The following is a 21343-nucleotide window of genomic DNA, read 5'->3' on the forward strand; positions in this document are numbered from 1 at the left end:
GTCGGTAGCGCAGAACTATCTATAATTATTTGGTATACTTCGGCATTCATGTTTCCCCACACTAAAAGAAGAGGACTAAGACCTTACCACGAAAAGCAGGGCCACACCATGATACCATCTCCGCGGAATTTCACTGGGTGCAGTTCTGTAAACAGCGTTCTCCGGGCATACGTCATACCCACACACGTCCATTGGATTGCCACATATGGTAGCTCGATTCATCACTCGATTGGACGGATTTCCATTGTTCTAAGAGTCCAAGGGTGGCATTCCTAGCACCCCTGTAAACGATGGGCCGCATTGCGGGCTGTGATATGTGACTTGTAAACAGCTGCTCGATCATGAAAACCAAGTGTGGCGATCTCTCGGCGGATGGTAGATCACTTGCAGCACTGTTGACAGCCGATCGAAAGTTCCGTGCCACCATTTCTATTGACGCTTTCCGGTTTGACTTCACCACACGTTTCAAGCATCAATTGTTACGATCTGTTAATATTTTCACTTTAGTGGGCTGGGCCAGCACTTCATAACTCCCTGTCGTTTCTACTTCACAATAACACTCACTGTCGACTGGGGTAACTGAAATAAGTTGGAAATCTCACGGATCGAATGTTCAGACGTGTGGGCACCAATGCTATCGCTCTTTCCGCCTCATTAAGTCGCATAGTCTGTCCATATTGATTGCTGTAACTAATATGTGAGTGTATTCTCAGCCAGCAACGCCTTTTATAGGTTGTATGACGTGTACAGACGTTCCCAAGCATTATGTACACTTAAAGTGCATATTACTTTCTGTCATCTGGAACAGAGATATGCTACACATAATGTATATATATATATATATATATATATATATATATATATATATATATATATATATATATATATATATATATATATATATATATATATATATATACTTATTTAATTGAAGTCACACAGCACAGAAGTTACACCAAACATAATACTTGAATCCTTTGATATTGTTACTTATACAGGCTATACTTCTGGCCACTTTTGCCTCAGAAAGAAAGTAAAAGCTCTTAAAGAAAGAATTGCGTTTTCCAAATCGTCAAAATTTAGCACTTACAAACACGCCTATATTTGCAGAGACTGATACTATTTAGCAGCGTCTAATATCGTCGAACAAATGTATCACTTGTTTGTGCATGGAATTATCAGTTTGATATTTGTGACACAGCCATTCCCAGAACTCTGGAAACATCTCTCTTTCTACGTGCTTGTCTGAACCAGGCTTTACAGAATTTTAGATAAGTTGATCATATATAATGCGTGTTATGAATTTAATTACAGATATTGTTCATTTATTTACTTTACAGAAATTTGGAACAAAAGCTGGGTTGCCAACGGAGAAGATAACAATATCAGCTTGTGGTGAAATGGTTTGAGACCTGTTGATACACCTTCAATGCGTCAAGTATGGAAACAAAAACAAGATTCAGTCTACTGAATTCAGTATACAACATGCACGCAAAAATCTTGCATTACTCCTTGTAATATATTGTATTCAACTGTAAATAGCTTTTGTGGATCGTATCAGTTACTGGTATTATTTTTGCGAAAATATCAATTACCAGGTAAACTAAACGATATTGTGATTAATTTATGTGTTGATTCCGACAGATATCAGACAAGTTTATGCCGAATTGCCAGATTAAGGAAGGTTATCTAAAACGCATTTAGATAATATAAACTGGTGTGTGTGGTATACGATTCTCAGAGACCTGTTAGTCACGTGTTTCCCCCTTCATGCACAAAGAACCCATCAGAAAACCTACATACTGGGTTACTGAACGACCTGGAGTTGGGCAAGTGTGGAGAGAGTACTATACTTTGGTATATAAATAAAAATGTGTGTATACAAAAATAATGGACAACAACATGAACTGAGGGTTTCAGTTACGAGAAAGCAATGCATTTTTTGTGGAAGTAGACATTAAGCTGTGGGGTAGATTTTTGTCATGCTTTTAAGAAATGTGAATTCCAGCATATTTTGCGTGTCAGTCAAATTTTATAATTCAGTAATTTCCAATTGGTCGATGTGTGACGTAGTTCTGCTGTGTTACAATCTGAAAAAGCAGAAAAAAATCAATATAGGCGAGCAAATGTCACGCAGTCATGGAGCCCATGAGTAATATATCTGCAAAAACCAAAGACTACGTTATCCTGTTATTGTTTACCTTCATGGCTGTCTTTTGTCAACATCAGATTACGTGCAAGTTCCTTACCTTCTCTCTGAGAAGGCGAGGGGCAGACTGACGTCACATGTCCCGGGTTCGATTCTCGGTAGGGGCACTCGTTCGAAAAAGTGTAAGAAGCTTTTTCAGGCCAATCATACTAAATGAGATCTTCCTGGGTTTTCCTCATTCATACCAGGCAAATGCCGGGGTGGTCCCTAACATATAGGTCCCGGGCTGCTTTCTTCCTTCCCTTTCCCTGGATAGTGTGATCGCCGAAGGACATCATCCCTCTTACGTGACAGGCTGACATGGCCATAGATGCCATGTCTGAGAAATCTAAATTCTAAAATCCAGTGACGTCACATAGCATTCAATTGGAAATGACTGCTATAACTAATGAGAATAAATACTGACCGTTGTGCAGGAAGGAAAGTAAGTATTCCGAAATATTTCGGCACTCTCAGAAATCTTCCTGCGTTGAATTCCCGTGATTTTTTTTTTTTTTTCGAAAGAAAAATACTTAAGAGAAATTTGAAATCCAGAAGAGTCGCGCAAACTCAACTTCATGTAGACTAAGAGGGTATCGAGTTACCGAAAATGTTAAGTTTCGCGAAATAAAGGGTGTTATTCACAACTCATAATATCTTACTGCATATTAATCTAATGAAAGTCGTAGCACGATACAGGATACAGAAAAGTATAACATACCCGAAAATAATTGTTAAAAGTTAAGAAAACTTAACTACAAAACTAAAGAACTTACTAGTTCTATATAGAAAAGAAATCTGATGGTGCTAGACTTTCTCACACTAATTTCCGCTTCGTGCAGCTTTATCACTAGGCGATAGACAAATAAAATGTCTATAGGAGAATAGAAGACGTACATGCCTCGTTCAAGTAACGAAGATTCCTTCGGCGGCCTTTAGTTCTTCACTGTGAGTATCTTTTCAACTTATTTTAACGTTGAAGAGGAAGAATAGGTTAGATTAGTTTTTTTTTTTTTTTTTTTTTTTTAAGTCAGCAACTTCGTTACATAGTTCCAAGAATTAGTGACGCCGAGGGAAAGGATCAAAAAGTGAAAATTTAAATATCGGAACACATCTTTAAACAGAACATAAAAACATACGAACATTCATACGCGGAAAACATGTACTGTAATTACAATAATGTATCTTTATACTTATATTGTTCGTACCGTATAAGCAATGGTAGAAATTATTACTGTCTAAACACAGTATATAGAAAAGTATCTATAGAGTAAGCGTGATCGTACTGTACTTCTAAAAACTTATTTTCCATCTTGCAGAGTGCTGAGTACTTATTGTTAAAGTAAAGGGTGCCTTGCTATAATATGTGCAAGGTTATTAGTCAGCGCCACGCTTCGAGCCATCTTTACCCCCTAAGTTTCCCTAGTACCCATTTTATGCAAACTGGGATGATCTTTGTCATATTGACTGAGGGTAGAACGAGAAAATTTTCGTGCTCCCACCGGTCGTTTTGAGTACTAACTCTAGTTTCAAAATGTAAGTTGGTCACAGTAAGGACTTGAGTTGTGACCCAGAGTTAACTATGGCTAACTAAAAATAATCAAATACAGGGTTATGGTTGTATTCGCCTATAAGTCTCACATATTTTTTTTTTTTTTTCAAACGTTTGTAATTTTTATTAAATGTAAGAAAATATAATTTCGGTTGTTTTAAGTATATTCGCTCATCTTCAGCAGTTTCATCACAACATATTCATTGTGATCATCGAACGTAGAAACACACTAAAAACCGTTCTTTCTGTGGTTAAAAACTAATGTTAAAAAAATGGTTAGAGTATTTGATATGCAAACCTGCATTCAATACATGAAATAATATAAAGAACTTAATGAAGAAAGATTGAAATTTTTAAGTGCTTTTTTGAGTTAAATGAGAAACTAAGAGTGAATTCAATAATTATACTTTAAATTCTATATTGTGACGGAAATGTGTTTTTATCAAATAACAACGAAATACTGTTATGTTGTTATGTACAGAAGTAGTTGAACTACAATTGTTTTGTATTCAGAATGGAAGTTTTATTGGTTGATCATGTTTCACTTTCTGGAAGTGTGTAATGTAAAATACAGTGTGTTCATTTGAATTGAATACAGGATATTTGTACTGTATGTGAAATAAATTAATTTTTACAAATAATAACACAGACAGTTCATTTGTCATGTGACGAACTCTCCAGAATTTACGCCAAAAATTCAGCTTGATTTTGTAAACTTTCGTGAAGTAATATTTTCAAAACCATCGCATTATGTTAGAGACACGAGTCGTGATAGAGTTAAACAATTGGAATTAGAACGTAAGTGATATTGAAAATTCTACAATGTTAGCGTAAAAACAAAATTATTTTCATCCGTTCATAGTGAATCAAGAATGCATCCCTCATATTTGTGTATATTTTTCATCGTCTTTTAGCTGGAAGAAATCATGCAATGTGGCAGATCAAATAGCATTAGTTTTTTTTTCTCTCTCTTTCTTTCTTATTTATACCATTGAAGTCAACAGTTAGTTAACGAACCAGTTTGTAACTTTCTACAAGGAATTTTAGAACACATACAAATTATTTTTTATTTAGTTATTGAAGAACTGAACGGAATGAGTGTTCACGAGTGGTTTAACAAAATGAATGCACCATATTATAAAAATGAAAAACTATTTTTAAAAACACAAGAACAATACTGTCCAGCTAGTATTAATTTTTGCAAAGGATTCATAATTCGGATTATGCTTACAGATAATGTAAAAGATGTTCCGGGAGAAACCTGACTTCTCACATACGTTCCTTATATCAACAGTAGAAGAATGGTTATCTTCTGTTTTGCTGAAAGATTGCAAACCGCCGTCTTCATCTCTGTTGTGTAATTTCGGACAAAACTAGCCATCTGTGAAAATTTGACTAAGGCGCCTGGCAGAGATACATGAACTGTGATTTGGTTTATGGGCTGGATTTTTTAAAATTTATTTTTTATTTATTTTTATTTCATTTTATTTTTTTTAACCTGGCTATAGTTCTTGGATCTGAATTAAGTTGTCATGGGGGGGTCTTGCGACGGCGGAGCGAAGGTTACTGGCGCCTAGTCGTACCAAATGCAGTAATAGCCTGAGAGGGACAGCAAGGAATGCAGCATGTTTGACCTCCAAAGAAGCATCTACCATGAGACAGTGGGACGATTGTCTCCCTAAAAGTACCCATCAGTCGATAGAAATTACCTTGATTCCCAGTGCGGCATTTAGAAGCTCGGCGCACCTAGGCACTTTTGCTGTCGGCACCTCCAATAATTACGTGTTTCTCCACCCTTTCATCCCTAGTTTAAAAATAAATTGCAAATTACGCTTAATTAGTGAATTAGCAATTCATTGCAGTTAAATAGCACTCACTAGATGCTACAGCTACAAATACGTAACAAAAAATAACGAATGAGAAATATGTTCTAAATTATTTTTAGATTTCTTATGCTATTATATTTATTACTACATAGATTTGAAATGTACGGCGCTTCTATCAAAGTAAAAAAATCCATTTGCTCTTGATTTTTTAACTTTTTCACATGAAAAATAATAAAAAAAATACTTAATTTTTAAATTTTGCGCTCTAGGCACGAGCCTAGTCGGCCTAATGGAAAATGCGGCACAGAGCGATAACTCCAGGCCCAATGTGCAAGGAATCAGTGGTTCGTTGCCTCGCCTGCCCGCCTTGTTAGTCACCCAGAACGATGACGGTGAAAAGAAGGATTTTTTTCTACCACCAGTTTTCAAGACACTGTCTTTATTTCAGATGGTCTCGAAGATGCTGATTATGTTGGATGTGCTTTTTATTCCCACCTACACGCAAGGGTGGATTAACCATTATGAAAACAAAAAGTTCTTAGAGCATGAAGGGAAAAGACACCACAGAAATTTTCCAAATTTACCATGGCCTATGGGCCATATGGTGCAATACTGCAAATGGTGCTGCTAAACCAAGAGCCACAAACGGAGACCCTACATTAAATAAAGAAAAAAAATACAGATATTCACTCGTGAACAATTAAATTAGTGATAGCTGCCATTTCGGGGAAATGATGCTGTGCTTGGAAACGGCGAATGTAATAGGAGGGCGTGGCATGTAACAGCATGGACGTCAGACCTCGTACGGATGCGTAAGTAACAGTTGACTACAGGATGGGTAAGACACGAGATCTCAACGCATTTGATTGCGGTCAGGTTGCCGAGTCCAGATATATGAGCCATTCCATCTTTGATGTCGTGCAGGCATGGGCTTGCCAAGGACAACCGTGTCAAAAGTGTATCGTGAGTATGTGGACGCGTTGATGACAGAGACCACCGTCGGCTAGCTTGAATGCTAAAAGCGGGTCACCGTGCTACAATCAATCGTCAATTCAATGCTAGATAACAGCGTGTAAGCAACTATCCCATCTTGTCATGGATTACAGAAGCAAGCGCCCCACAAAGGTAAAAATGCTCATTACTTACCATAAGACATTATTACTGACATGGGCAAAGGAACACTGCTGTTGGACGCGAATTGTGGAAAATGTTCACCTAGGCAGATGAGTCGAGGTACTACTTGGTACAAGCCAAAGCCGGACATGTACAAGCCAATGGTCACGTACGAGTGCGTCTTCAACTTCATGAGGTAATGGTAATGGAACATGTGACAGCGCTCATCACCGTCGAACGTTACAGGAATATGCTGGCAGATCATGTTAATTTCTTTGCTTCTAGATCCTCCAGCTGACTTATACCTATAGCAAGACAATGCTGTAGCACATCGCTCCTGACTTGTGGCTGACTGATTATCCTGATGCACTACTCCCTATATTCCTAATGGAAATTCAAATCGCTCCCACAATGCAACAAGAGTGACTCGCGACACCGGCTAGAGTTACTAACTGCATCGTCTGCTACTGGCAGTAGCTAAGTGTATCATTGGCTAATTCTATCCGACTCGTGTGCTCTGAATGATTTGATTCGTTCTTGCTTTTAGTAGTTCGTGGTCTCCAACTTCCTTGAGTGGCGGCGCCACAGTTCAGCGGAAAGAGTAGCTGAAACTTCTTATACTATATTTTTACTGTATATCCTCCTATCATGATAACCATTTGTTTCCCAAAGAATGAATTTATGAAGAGAAAGAAAACAACAAACTCTGAACGTAAATTGGCTATACAGTTTCAGCGCGAATGAAAATCCTGGAAATAATTTAAACTCCTTCCCTAGATGTCTTGCAAAGTTCACACTAAAAGATGGTTTCCTTCAAAAAAAAAAAAAAAAAATCCAGTGGGTTGCACGAATTTAAAATCCTTCCCTAGATGTCTTGCAAAGTTCATACTAAAAGATGGTTTCCTTTATATATATATATATATATATAAAAGCTGCACGGAGAAAAAGATTTAAAACTGTGATTTCACACTGATTCGGATGTTAAGTACTACTCTACTGGGTCTCAAGCCGTATTGGCATAACTAACAATGAAGAAGCAGATTATGCTACAAAAGTTGTTGTCAATGAAGGAAGAAAGCTCCGTCTTCCCATACCCTTTGCGTTCGCCATTCACTGTTTAGTTCCTTCAGCGCTTGCAGCTGGAATGGGACCATATTGTCAATAATAAATTATATGCACTCAAAGCTGAACTTGGTGTCTGGATCACTAGCTCAAGATCTCGACAAGAGAAATGAATTCTAACTCAACTTCGCATCGGACATTCACACTTAACATGGATTTCTACTAACATCGGGAATGCTATTTAACAGTGTTAGTACAAGAGGATAGAAGAGGGGGTCCACGCGTGAGTACGTCCGTATGGAGGGTTCACGTCATTGATGGAGGTTATAGTGCAAGAAACATAACAAATAAGAATAATGCATAAGTAAGAATAGTGAAACAAACCCTTGATGTCGTATTCACTCATTTGAACTCAACTATAACCCTTGTAATGATTTGATACTGGTAACATTAAACTTACGAACATAGAATTACAGATTTGCTGCTTGGATAAATGACTTTACTCTTCCTTTTCGAAATAATATATTTTACTCTAAAACTTCCGATTTTATGTGTATAATAAAGGGAATTCTCAATCTAAACTTAATCAGTATTTTAAAAATGTAAGTTCTAGTTACTTCTTTATCGTCTTTGAATGTATTATTTATTAATCTTTGCAAATGGAGATTGATCATGGTAAGAGGAAGAGCAATGTTTACATTTTACTGATTTCATCGAAAGTGAGGCGAAATAAAATTTCCGGCTGCTCCCAAGCACTGGCGGATCCAAGGGGGGGGCGGAGGGGGCGACCGCCCCCCCCCAAAAGTCTGGATTTTACTTCCAGCATTTATCGTTGAAAAATACAAATATGGTCTTTTCCCGACCGATTCAATCTGTGTGACACGCCTAGCAAAGTAATCAAAATGTGTGGTACTTAGTAGTACTTAATACAGACAAATTTGAAGTGGGAATACTTATGTCCCTAGTTCCTTGAGGCGGTCACTATAAGCCCCAAAGGAGTGAGAATATGATTCATTCGTTGGACCTGCAGCTGTAGGAAGGAGGGTAAGACGCCTCACTCTTTGAACTAAAAAGATATATTTTAAAATTGTGTCCTAGAAAAAGGATATGGAAATGGAATTCGTATCCCGAAACTTCAAGTACCTGTACCTTGAATAAAGAGAAATGTAGAATCTTACCTAAAAGCACTCTGAATCTGAGACTTTTCGGTTGGTTGATTGATTGATATGTATTTACTTCGTTTGTTGAAAGCGATGCTTTACAGAATGAGAACTAGAGTTTAAAGTTGGATCTGAACCACCATAGTGAGTTCTATGTTCATTCACCGAGAATCAAATCACAGAACCTCATGCATCAAAGATACGTTCGCTAGCTACTAGATCAACGAAGAGAGCCGTGACTTTTGGGGTTCAAACACGGAAACATTAGGAAGGGACCAGGGATTTATTGTGACTTTTAATGGCATTTCATCTCTTCTTGGGAAATAACACAAGCTGTTATATAAAGAAGTCCTGAGTGAGTAACTGATCGCACAGGCCAAACCGCTCAAGCTAGAAATTTGGAATTCGGACTGTAGATAAGATTTCTGGCGTAGGGTATCACTAAGGAAGGATTTATTGGAAATTCGAAGGGAAGGGGTGGCCATGGATTTCTCATTTTAAATAATTTGACACGCGTTTCAGCGTTTTTTGATACTTTAGTAAAATGTGGAAAAAAGGCAGGGGAAGAAAAGGGGGCGTGGTTTGCAATTATAAAAATTAGTTATCAATATCTAAGAATCTTCGAAGGTTAGAAACATGAAATTTGGTGTATGGACTTCTCATTCGAAATAATACAATATGTATTTCAGCGTTTTTGATATTTTACCTAGAAGGAAAGAAAAGGGACGGTTATTATTATTATTAATAATAATATTATTATAATTGATATTATTATTATTATTATTATTATTATTATTATTATTATTATTATTATTATTATTATTATTATTATTATTATTATTATTATAGGATGCTCATATCTTGGGATCCCTTACGGTTAAAGGCATGAAAGTTGGTAGTTTAATTTTTCATTTAAAATAATTAAACATATTTGAGCGTTTTTTGCCACTTAACGTAGAAGAGAAGGAAAAGAGGTGAGGGTGGTTCACTAAAATGCCTTACGAGGTGTTTGAATTTCGAGACAGAGATTTAGCTTAATGCAATGCTATATGAAAGAGATACGTAGAAGGAAGAACGCGAAAATTGTGCCACGGTAAAACGTAGGAGCATTTACTATACTGTGTGAGGCCGTATGCAGAGCAAATTGGGAGTCTGGGGGCGAAGCCCTACCTAGGTGAAAGCTAGTATAATATAATTTTATTGTTGTAAGCATAGCTATAATTATATTATGTTTCTAACAACTACATTTAAGAAATTACCTAATAGAGCCAATTTCCAACCCCGTATTCCTAGTCTCGTATAATGCTTTTCTTTCTTTACATATTTAATTATATCGCTGCAAAAGAGGGGGTGTATTCGTACAAAATACCCTATACAAAGCATCAACCGAAAGATCATTTCAACACTAAAGAGGTTGAAGACATGGCTACGGTTCTGGATGGGTGCAGATCGACTTAGCGACCTGGCAATACTATATACGCACCAAGACAAACGTAGATTACGCTCGTGTCATCGGCAGATTTGCCAGGAATAAGATAGGGCGTAGATTTGAGTTTGTGCTGTAACTTTCCCAGAGGTGGACTGCAAGGTGACTAAGGCTGTTGTTTGGTTTTCGCCCGTCGTGGTGTTTGGTCGTAATTATTTTCAACTCGTGGGTACTCAACAAAAATCATGAGCCTGAGTATAAGTTGAACTCCTTGGATGTATCTGAATCGCAAACGAACTCGAAAAATTTTCTGAAATTGCTTTGTTAAAATCTTTAACTGAAACAAAAGAGCACAACCACAATCGTAAAAGATGTGTACCGGTATATAGGCTATATTATATTTTTAATAAACAGTTATATATTATACATATGATATTTGTTTGTGTAACATCCCACGTGTGTGCCAGAACGGCTAAAGGAAACGTGGACCTACTGATTATAGTGGAATCCGAACCACTTTTTCGTTCAACTGTATCCCCACCGGGAATCGAATCCGGGATCACGCGCACGAAAGGCAAGCGTGTTAGCCTTTAGACCAAACGGGGTCCATATTATATCTGAGATGAAAGAAAAACAAGTTATACGTACATTATCTCTATTGGTAATTTTGTTTAAAGGTGATAATTTTTTTTTTCAAAATTAAATTTTAATTTGCATTTTAAAAAAATAGGTGATATTGTCAAATAATATCGCCAATCGGTATGTTTTAGGAAATATAGTGTGTGCTGTAATGAACGAAAACCACTTTGGTTTTACATTTCTGATCTTCTTTCGTTCATTTTGTTGTAGACTTTGCTAATCTTTCAGAGTTTTTTTTATTTATTTTATTTATTTATTTATTGAACAATTTCCCAGATACAGCATAACTTTGCCATTTTACACAGGGACATGCTAACAAAAGAAAGAAAAAAAAACAAGACAACAATAACAACAACATAGAAAAGAGTGTAAAAGTAAAACTATTCCGTCAAAGCTCGTTTAACTAGTTATACATTATAATAGCTTATATTGTAATTCTATATAATTTTAATTTGTGTAAAATTTATACACATTTCGTGCTAGATCCGACAAAATTTCTGTTGAGTTTGCGCAAGAGAAAGTTTAGTATTGATATTTTTATTATTACATTATTTGCAGTATTTTACTGAATAAATTGTGCGTTTACCTTCGTAATGATTTATATGGTTAAGGAGTACCGCAATATATTATATTTATGTAGGATTTATCTTCACAATTCATTTCTTTGTATGTTAATGCTGTAGGTTAACTTCAAATCGTCGCTCTGGATTCCTGTTAGTAGTACAGTACAATGCTTAAATGCAGCTATGATTAGTATTATGTATTAGAAAGTGTATCCATTTCATTCTCCTGTACTTGATCTGTGCCCTTGAAAGCGCGGGCCATAGTTCTTTTAAGGCAAAAACCATAACATCCTTATTTCAGGGGAAAGCCACGAAATTCAAGTTCGGACAATCACTAGATACTACGAGGAATAATCACGGAGCCACTAAACATCCTTGGAGTTCAGTTTGAATATTATATTTCTTCTTTTTCAATTTTCGATTTGCTGAATTATATCTGATATAAACAGAAATGAAAGCAATATGTAAAGATTGCTCCCCTATATTTTGGCCCATTTGAACACTGTGTACCATATACTATTAAACATTAATTATTAATTTTAAACTTTAATGTATTTTTTAAGCTACCAAGAAACGTATACAGAAATATCATAATGTATTTTGTTATTTGTTAACATTTTGTATTATTCTTTATGCATACATTATTCTTTATACATTTGATATTGATTTTTGCGTACACCGAATCTGTCGGTTTTTTTTTTCAACTGCTGTTCCGCAATTGTTATTCAAAATATAAACAATTAGAGCAAATTGTACATTTTTCCGCTAAAATGAATACCATAGTCAATACAGTATTTTCTTTTGTGCAAGTATTGTGCAAGACAGCGCATCTGATATATTGCGTTGACTAGTAAATCATGACGCCGCCATGTCTCCAAAATGAAAGTGCGTATTTAATTTAAATCTTCAGAATACTTTCATTAAGAAAGAAAAAAAAACTTACAAATTCGGGTCTCAAAATGGAATCAGGGAATCAGATTTAGCTAAATCAGGTTTAGATACCCCCCCCCTCAAGTCCCGCATTCATATGCGTCCGATTTTTTCAAAGTAAAATTCTGGTCACCTTGAGGCTACGCTCATCTTCCAGGGAGCGAACCGCCCCCCCCAAACGATCCTTCTGGATCCGCTAGTGCTCCCAAGTTAGGTGGAAAAAATTAAATCTTTCAATTTAACGTCCCATGTTTATTTTCTTTATTCTAAGAGAGACGATGTTTTAGGTAGTGAATGATGATAGAAGAATTGGTGGAATGAAATGTGAGAGGAAACGGGAGTACCCCGAGAAAACCCACGGACACGATGTTGTCCACCGTAAGCTTACTTGGCCAGGGATCGGACTACGAACCCCATGCACCTTAGGCCTACGTAAGCACTCTACCACTGAGCTACTGTGCCTCCCAGGTTAGGTGGAATGGATGTAATTCAAGCAAAAGTATGAGTCTCATTTCATATAAATCGATGTAAATTTTGCGAATCTCAACGCACGTCTCAATCGTTCGTACTGGATTGTGCCATTCAAATTCTCGTCTGTGCTATCAACTGGAATAAATAATAAAGGAAATAAAGTGGGGATGTTGGCTTGATATTCAAGTTAAAATAGTAAGCAATCAAAATATTTTCAAACAAATTTAGTACAACTTATAAAATGTAACTTAAAATTAGTTTGGGAATAATTTACTTGACTGTCAAAAATTGTCACTTCATTTTTATTTATTATCTATTAACTTATGTGAAGCATGGGTGCCCCACAGGCGAAACCAAGGGAGGGCCAGGCACCCTTGCTTAAATTCTTGGCCCCTTAGTTGATCCCTTATGGGGCGTTTACACTTAGTCGATTTGCGTTCGATTCAGTTGAATTGACGTCACTTTCAACTTAATCGAAACGTGTAAACGGGACTTCAACTTAATAGCTTGTTGATCGAAGGCGACTAATCGACTGGCAACTGAATTGAAAGACGTTCTATTTTCTGTGGTTGAAATAATTGAACACATCCATCGATCTGATTCGGCCTAGTTGCTTCGATTTAGTGGCAAATGCAGCGAGTCGATTTAGTCATGCGACTAAATCGATTTAGTCGTGCGACTAAATCGACCAAGTGTAAACGCCCCACTGCTATATGTCGACAAACGGTGAGTTGATAGTGGCCACAAGTGAAACTACAACGACATATAGCAGTATCAGTCTGTGTAAGGGAGCAACTAAGGGGGCCAAGAATTTGAGCAAGGGGGCCTGGCCCCTAGGCTCTCCCTTGACTCCGCCACTCTGGCGCCCATGCTTCACATAAGTTAATAGATAATAAATACAAATAAAGTGACAATTTTTGACAGTCAAGTAAATTATTCCCAAACTAATTTTAAGTTACATTTTATAAGTTGTACTAAATTTGTTTGAAAATATTTTGATTGTTTACTATTTTAACTTGACTATCAAGCCAACATCCCCACTTTATTTCATTTATTACACTGGTATACAAAATTTTGCTTATTATTATTTCTTGATGAATTTTTATGTATTTTGACCCCCTGAACACAAATCTGGCACTTATTTTTATGTAGTGTCAATATTTTCAGTGATATAAGCATGTTTTATTTTTCTCCTATACTGATTTATGCATAGCAATTTGCGTGCTTTTATTTCGATAGTCGCTAGTGGTATCGCATTTGTTATTAAAGATAATTGTTCGGAGTAGGAAACAGAGAATATAGATTCTAAAGATACATAGCAGAATTGTAAATTGTTTAAATAGAGTTATTCAAGTGTGAAGCTGATGTTGGAGAAAACTAAATATGAGGAACATCAATGGGACGTGTGTGGGGATTTCAAAATTATTGATTTTCTTCTTGGGTTGCAAAGTGGTTATATTAAATATTCCTGCCTTCTATGTCTGTGTGACAGTCGGACAACTAACCAGCATTATGATCAAACCGTGAGTAGTAGGGGTCCGCGTATATGCAACTGAGTATGCAAAATTTTTTGTGACGTCATAGGTCAAAGGTCAATGACCTTGGCCAGGGGTCAATGACCTAGGGGTACCTAGGACCACCCCCTCTAAATTTTGGCAGGGGTACCTTGGCCCACCCCCTAAATTTTGGCAGGGGTACATAGGACCACCCCCCTTAAATTTTGGAAATTGCCAAATCTAAAAATTTGGTATGGTAGCCTAGGACCATAGTATGTACCTCTATTAGTATTGGGTGTCTATGTCGTTCCCTTTCATGGGTAAAAAATTGCCAAAAATTCAAATTTCGAGGGTTTTTGACCTAATTTATCCCCTTTGATGAGGTATTATTACCCTATATAGTTATATGGGCGTATACAGGGGTTCATTACCTTTCATAAGACATGGGTATATTAATGCACCCCTTGAAAAATTTGGGAGGGGTACCATGGCCCACCCCTTAAATTTTGGAAATTGACCAATTTCAACATTGGGTATTATAGTACAGGACCCTAATATGTATCATGATAAATTTGGGTGGTCCACCTCATTCCCTTCTAGGGGTACAAAATTGCCAAAATATAAACGTAAGCAATACGTTGTACCACGTGTTTGGTTTTCGACCTAATTTATCTCCTTGGATGAGGTCCTATTACCTTATATGATTATATGGTCATGTATAGGGGTCCATTCCTTTCATAAGACATAGGTACATTTGTGCACCCCTTTAAATTTTTGGATGGCCCACCCCCTAAATTTTGGCAGGGGTACATAGGAACACCCCCCTTAAATCTTGGAAATTGCCAAATCTAAAAATTTGGTATGGTAGCCTAGGACCATAGTATGTACCTCTATCAGTATTGGGTGTCTATGTCGTTCCCTTTTAGGGGTAAAAAATTGCCAAAAATTCAAATTTCGGGGTTTTTTGACCTAATTTATCCCCTTGGATGAGGTGTTATTACCTTATATAGTTATATGGGCGTATACAGGGGTCCATTACCTTTCATAAGATATGGGTATATTTGTGCACTCCTTTAAAAATTTGGGAGGGGTACCTTGGCCCACCCCTTAAATTTTGGAAATTGACCAATTTAAAAATTGGGTATTATAGCACAGGACCCTAATATGTATCGTGATAAATTTGGGCGGTCCACCTCATTCCCTTCTAGGGGTACAAAATTGCCAAAACTATAAACGTAAGCAATACGTTGTACCACGTGTTTGGTCTTTTGGCCCAATTTATCCTCTTGGATGAGGTTCTATTACCTTATATGGTTATATGGTTATGTATAGGGGTCTATTCCCTATCATAAGACATAGGTACTACCATGAGCAAAATAAATGACGCGTCTCTTTATTTTGAAGTTTTTTGAAAATATCTCCGTTTTCTTTATATGTTCGAAATTTCGGAAGGTTTCCCCAGCAGGACAGGTTAATAACAAACCCGTTTTTAATATTTGTGTTAGATATTAGCTTAAAATAAAGAAATTAGAAGCAAAAAACATTAAATCGACAGAAATCTCGAGAATTACCAACTCTGCTAAAGTGGGAAATTTTCAAGAACACGAGGGAATTCTGCTTTTCAACACGAAGCAGCGACATCTATGTCATTGAGAGAAATGTGGATTAAATCTACAAACTAAACTTTTAATGAATATTTCTAGTATATCTTATTATATGCATTATCTGCAAACTCCAAATATATGAATATATGCTAAGTATTAACATAAAGATAGAGCAAATAGTGGAAATTATCTATGGAAAAGGACGAATTGGTAGGACGATCGTAATGAAATATCGTCTTTACCGGAACAGGCTCAGTTCACGTAAAAAACAAATAGCTCAGTTAGTTAAAGCAACGAGTCTGTATGCTGAAGGTAGCGGGTTCGATCCCTTGGAAGTGCCGTTGCCATTTTTATCACTATACTACGGTTATTTTATTTATTTTTTTATGTGGGTAAGAATCAAATTGTAACGTATGTGTAAAACTCATGACGATACCAAAAAAAGAAAAAATGCCGTTGTCGTACTTGCATTAGCGTCCCTAATTTTGTTTGCAAACAGTTTCGTAGTTATTTCCCCTGTGCTCACTGCTCACCATATGCTCGCTGGCGCATAACGAATGTTTCCCAGTAAATGTTAATTCTAATTTGGAGAATTTTATAAAGTTTCACAATATTTCTCACTAGATAGTCTTCTATCTACGTGTTTGGATATTTTGATAACAGATTTCCCTATTAAATGTTTAATTTTCTCTAGATGTTTAATTACGGAAAAGTTTTACAATGTATTTGTATTGAATTGAAATTGTTTTGAATTTACTACATAAGGTAAGTAGACCGAAGGAGGAGAACTCAAATAATTGATATTCTACGTAAAAGCAACCTATTGTAGAATGATGATGCTTCTTACCTTCAGCTCATAATCTTTACGTTAGAGAGTCAGACAGAGAAAAATCCTGGTTTTTCCTCCTCTATGACCACCCATCTTAAACCTCTACATATCATTGTTCGTCTCACAAAATTTCGGTGCTCCAAAAACATTCAAATAATAATAATAATAATAATAATAATAATAATAATAATAATAATAATAATAATAATAATAATAATAATAATAATCCTGAATATGCCATCCTTACATAATGTAAGGATATCTTAGTTTCCTAGTTTAAATCTTAAATATCTTAGTTTAAAATGCTTTCTTTAGTACTTATTTGAGCAACTATATAGGAGGGGGTACGACTTTTTATTTTGCACCTCTCATTTCAGTACCCTTCCAACAGAAAGTAATCTTTGATAAGCAGGACAGACAAAATGAATAAGAAATAAATTTACAGCATCCTCTCCCCTTTCATGATTGGAATATCACGTAATATTTTTTATTCTACGAAAGATGGCCCTGTGCGGTTAGGGGTAGGTAACTAAAAAAATACCTAATATATAGCGCCCCTTGATTGTAATATTACCGCTTCTTTATTTGTACGAGGGAGCCCCTACACAATCAAGGGTGACAAAAAGAATAGGAAGAGTGTCTATTGATTCCAGTGGTGGATCCAGCACGAACTCCTGGGGGAGGGGAGGGGAAGTGAAACATTCTTTTGATGATGTGAAGCTGTCACAAATTACCACTTAACTAAATTAAACAATAGTGGGGGGAACCGGAACCCAGTCAGTTTAAATTGATGTAAAAGTTTAATTTTTGGCTTCATATTAAAGTTTTGGTTTCAAATGAGAATTTCAGTCCAAGTGGTCAATGATCAAATCTCGTGGGGCTCTTCAGTGTAGGCTAATACGGCCCCCTTATGAGAAAAAGCAAAATTATTAACATGTTTATAACTTTCGAATTTTTCGTCTATTTTAAAGAAATATTTTGCTTCGTATTAAAGTGTTGGTTCCAAATGACAAATTCAGTCCGAGTGGACAATGTTCAAATCTCCGGGGGGAAGTCTTCAGTATAGGGAGCTACGGCTCCCTTATGGGAAAAGGCAAAAATATGAAAATGCTTATAACTTCCGAATTTTCCGTCTATTTTAAAGAAATTATTGGCTTCATATTAAAGTCTTGGCTTCAAATGACAATTTCAATCCGTGTGGACAATGATCAAATCTCGGAGGGCTCTTCGGTGTAGGGGTTTCGGCTTCTTTATGGGACAGGATTCACGTAGTTGATATTGCAAAATTGTTTTGTATATATAAGTGGAAACTTGCACCATTTGGTTAATTTTACCTCTTATGTTTTGCAGATTCATATTCCAAGCAATAGTTACTTCGCAGAGCTAAAAGAAGGCACTTACTAGTTTCATTAAAATGAAATGTCTTTTATGAGAGGAGCAGACGAATGAACAGGCACCCAAACGTTGGTTGAGTCGTACGGTTGAAACTCGTTAAGCTCGCTTCAATTATTATTATTATTATATTTTTTTTTTATTATTATTATTAATAATAATAATAATAATAATAATAATAATAATAATAATAATAATAATAATAATAATAATAATAAGAAGAAGAAGAATAAGAATAATAAAGCATTGCAGGGACCTTTGGTGCAGGGGGTCCGTGGCTCGATTCCACTTCGTGCCAAGTGAAATTTGAGGTGGACAAATACCGTGTGCATGGGTATGTGTTTTCTTGAGATTTTCCGTTTTCCTCCCACTTTCTTCATTTCACCATTTCATTCATCATCATTCTCCCTTAGCGTAGGTGCATAATCGTCCAACGTTAAACTAGATATTGCAATTTCAATAATAATAATAATAATAATTAATTCAACTGAAAGGACTGTAATTTATGTGGACAGCAATTACCATAAATATGCAACCATTATAAAAACAATGCTTTGAGTAGAAAGATAATCCTTCCCAAGTGTTAACGAATGCGCACGAGGTAAGACATGTCTCGAGAAAGAGACAAGACGCGCTTTGTGACATTCAAGATAATACGAGGCAAATGTTTTGGACACGAGATAGCTTGTAAAATGTCTCGTCTTGTCTGGAATGTCTCGAAAACAAAAGTCTAAGTTTTAAAATTATTTTTCAAGATCTATTCTCTCAGAAGTAGTTCTCTGCCTTAAAATTAATAACGACATTTGTGATTTAAAAAAAAATAGAAACAATGCCTAAAGTTAATAGTTAACTTTTCGAAAAGAAGCTTCATTAAGGGTGAACCTGAAAGATGTCCACAAACTTCGGGAGGTGATTCGTGACATCAAAAGGAGACAAATGGTCCTCTTGCAGTTTTCGAATTCAGCTTCGTTGTCGAGATACAGGGTTGCCAACTGGTCGTGTTTGAGAAACTCACTGGGAATAAATTCAAGTCCAAGAATAAACTACTACTCATATATTTTTCAGGTCAATTGACTTATACCATGTTGTAAGGTCAAATATTTATTTATGAAGTGTGTACAAAATTCGCCAGGGTCTTTTCTGAGAAAATCGTCGAGAAAAAGTCACCTCCAAGAATAAACTACCCCTCGTAAATTTTTCTAAGAGAAATATCTGATACTGCAATATAGGGTTATTAATTAAATATTGATTAATGAAAAATAAACAAAATTGTTAAAACCATTTTTGAGAAAATAGCGTTTTTCGATTTTCGGCTGTTTGTAAACCACACTTATTTTAGGTGGTAGGAAAAAATGGAAAAGCTCCTGTAAGAATACTAAGTAAACCCTAAGTTTAAAATTTGGTGTAGATAAGTTGAACGGTATGGCCTCTAGGCGAGTGCATATAAAAGTGTGCCGAACGGACGGACCGGAAGGACGGGTGTCGAAAAGTCACATTTTCGGTATGTAGACGCCATGAAACATGTAAATCCGTTGAAATCTGAATTTGATATTATTTTCACAATCACTATATTTTCTTCTCTCTTTTCTCGCTCGAAAAAGAAAAGCCTGAGTTTACCACAAAAAGCTAGGGAGTTTCTCAAAAAATATTCAATTATAGGGCCACCGCACTAAACTTTTTCAATTCAATTTCTTAACTGTGTTAGGCCGCAGTTGTTACTGAAGTGTGTATTTGGATAATACGAATAAAATTATCGTATTATTCAAATACATCGAATGTCAGATTATCGAATAAGAAACTTCGATTGAAGAAAATCCATACTACAAAACTAACTCACACTTCGAGCACATTTTCATTAGACATATAATAGACCAATTAATGCAATTATTGTTTATGAAATATGAAAAAAAATCAAATGAGTCACTTTGGGAAAGTCGTTCAAAAAGAACACGTCAGGAGTAACCTACCTCTTGTGAATTGTTTCGAACAATGAGTTAAGATATACTTTTGGTTATTAATGAAATATTTATTTGCGAAATTTGAACAAAATCGCCTGTCGTTCGAGAAAATTGTCGGGGAAATAACCTTGACCCCAAAAATAAACTATCCGTTGTAATTGTTTTTCATAGAAATGACTTATACTAAAATATAGGGTTATTAATGAAATACTTATTTATGAATTATCAATAAAATTGTCCGAGTAATTTTTGAGAAAATCGTGAGGGAAAAATAACTCCCCGAATAAACTCTCTCTTGAGGTTTCTTTCAGGGTAAGCGAGTTATTCCATATTACTAGGTTTTTAATGAAATATTTATTTCTGAGTACGAACAAAATTGCTTGACTCATTTTTGAGAAAACCGTGGAGGAAAAAACCCCCAAGAGTAAACTACCCCTCGCATATTTTTTCAGGACAAACGAGTTTTGCCATATTGTTCGGTTATTAACGAAATATTTATTTTTGAAATATGAATAAACTCTTTTGAGTCGTTTTTGAGAAAATCGCCCAGACAACACTCCACCAAGAATAAACTACCCCTCGCATTTTTTTTAGGACAAACGAGTTATGCCATATTGATAAGTTATTAATGAAATCTTTATTTATGAAATATGAACAAAAACATTTGAGTCCATTTTGAGAAAATCACTGAGAAAAAACTCACCCCCTTAGTATAAACCACCCCTTGTAGATTTTTCTCAGATAAATGCCTTATACCACAAAATAGGGTTGCTAATTAAATATTGATTTATAAAAAAAGAAAGAAAACAAGATCGTTAGAGCCAGTTATGAGAAAATATCTTTTTTCTATTTTCATCGTACAGGAAACTACCCTTGTTTTGGGAGTAGGAGGGAAATAAAAAAAACTATAGGAAATACTATGAAAATCTTAAACTAAAATTTGGTGCAGATAAGTTGAACGGTATGGCTTCTAGGCGAGTGCACAGAAAAGTGTAGCGAACGGACGGACGAACAGATAGACATGTATCGAAAAATAACTTTTTCGGTGTTAGGGGCTATAATACGTGTAAATTCGTTGAAATCTCAAATTTGAATTTTTTTCCGAACACCATACTTTCTTCTCTCATTTGTCAC

General features: G+C 35.9%; 1 protein-coding gene across 1 annotated transcript in view; it reads left to right on the top strand.

The window, feature by feature from the left end:
• The window catches only part of cyp33 (peptidylprolyl isomerase cyclophilin-33), a 35877-nt gene extending 31493 nt beyond the window's left edge, over positions 1-4384 (top strand). Inside the window, exon 7 of the mRNA XM_081746139.1 lies at positions 1341-4384. Coding sequence (XP_081602265.1) covers positions 1341-1409 — 69 coding nt within the window. The 3' untranslated portion in view covers positions 1410-4384. The remainder of the gene's footprint in view (positions 1-1340) is intronic.
• Positions 4385-21343: the final 16959 nt, after the last annotated feature.

The sequence above is a fragment of the Thermobia domestica genome, chromosome 18 (assembly GCF_964235325.1).
Source record: "Thermobia domestica chromosome 18, izTheDome1.hap1.1, whole genome shotgun sequence".
In the NCBI taxonomy this organism is placed as follows: domain Eukaryota; kingdom Metazoa; phylum Arthropoda; class Insecta; order Zygentoma; family Lepismatidae; genus Thermobia; species Thermobia domestica.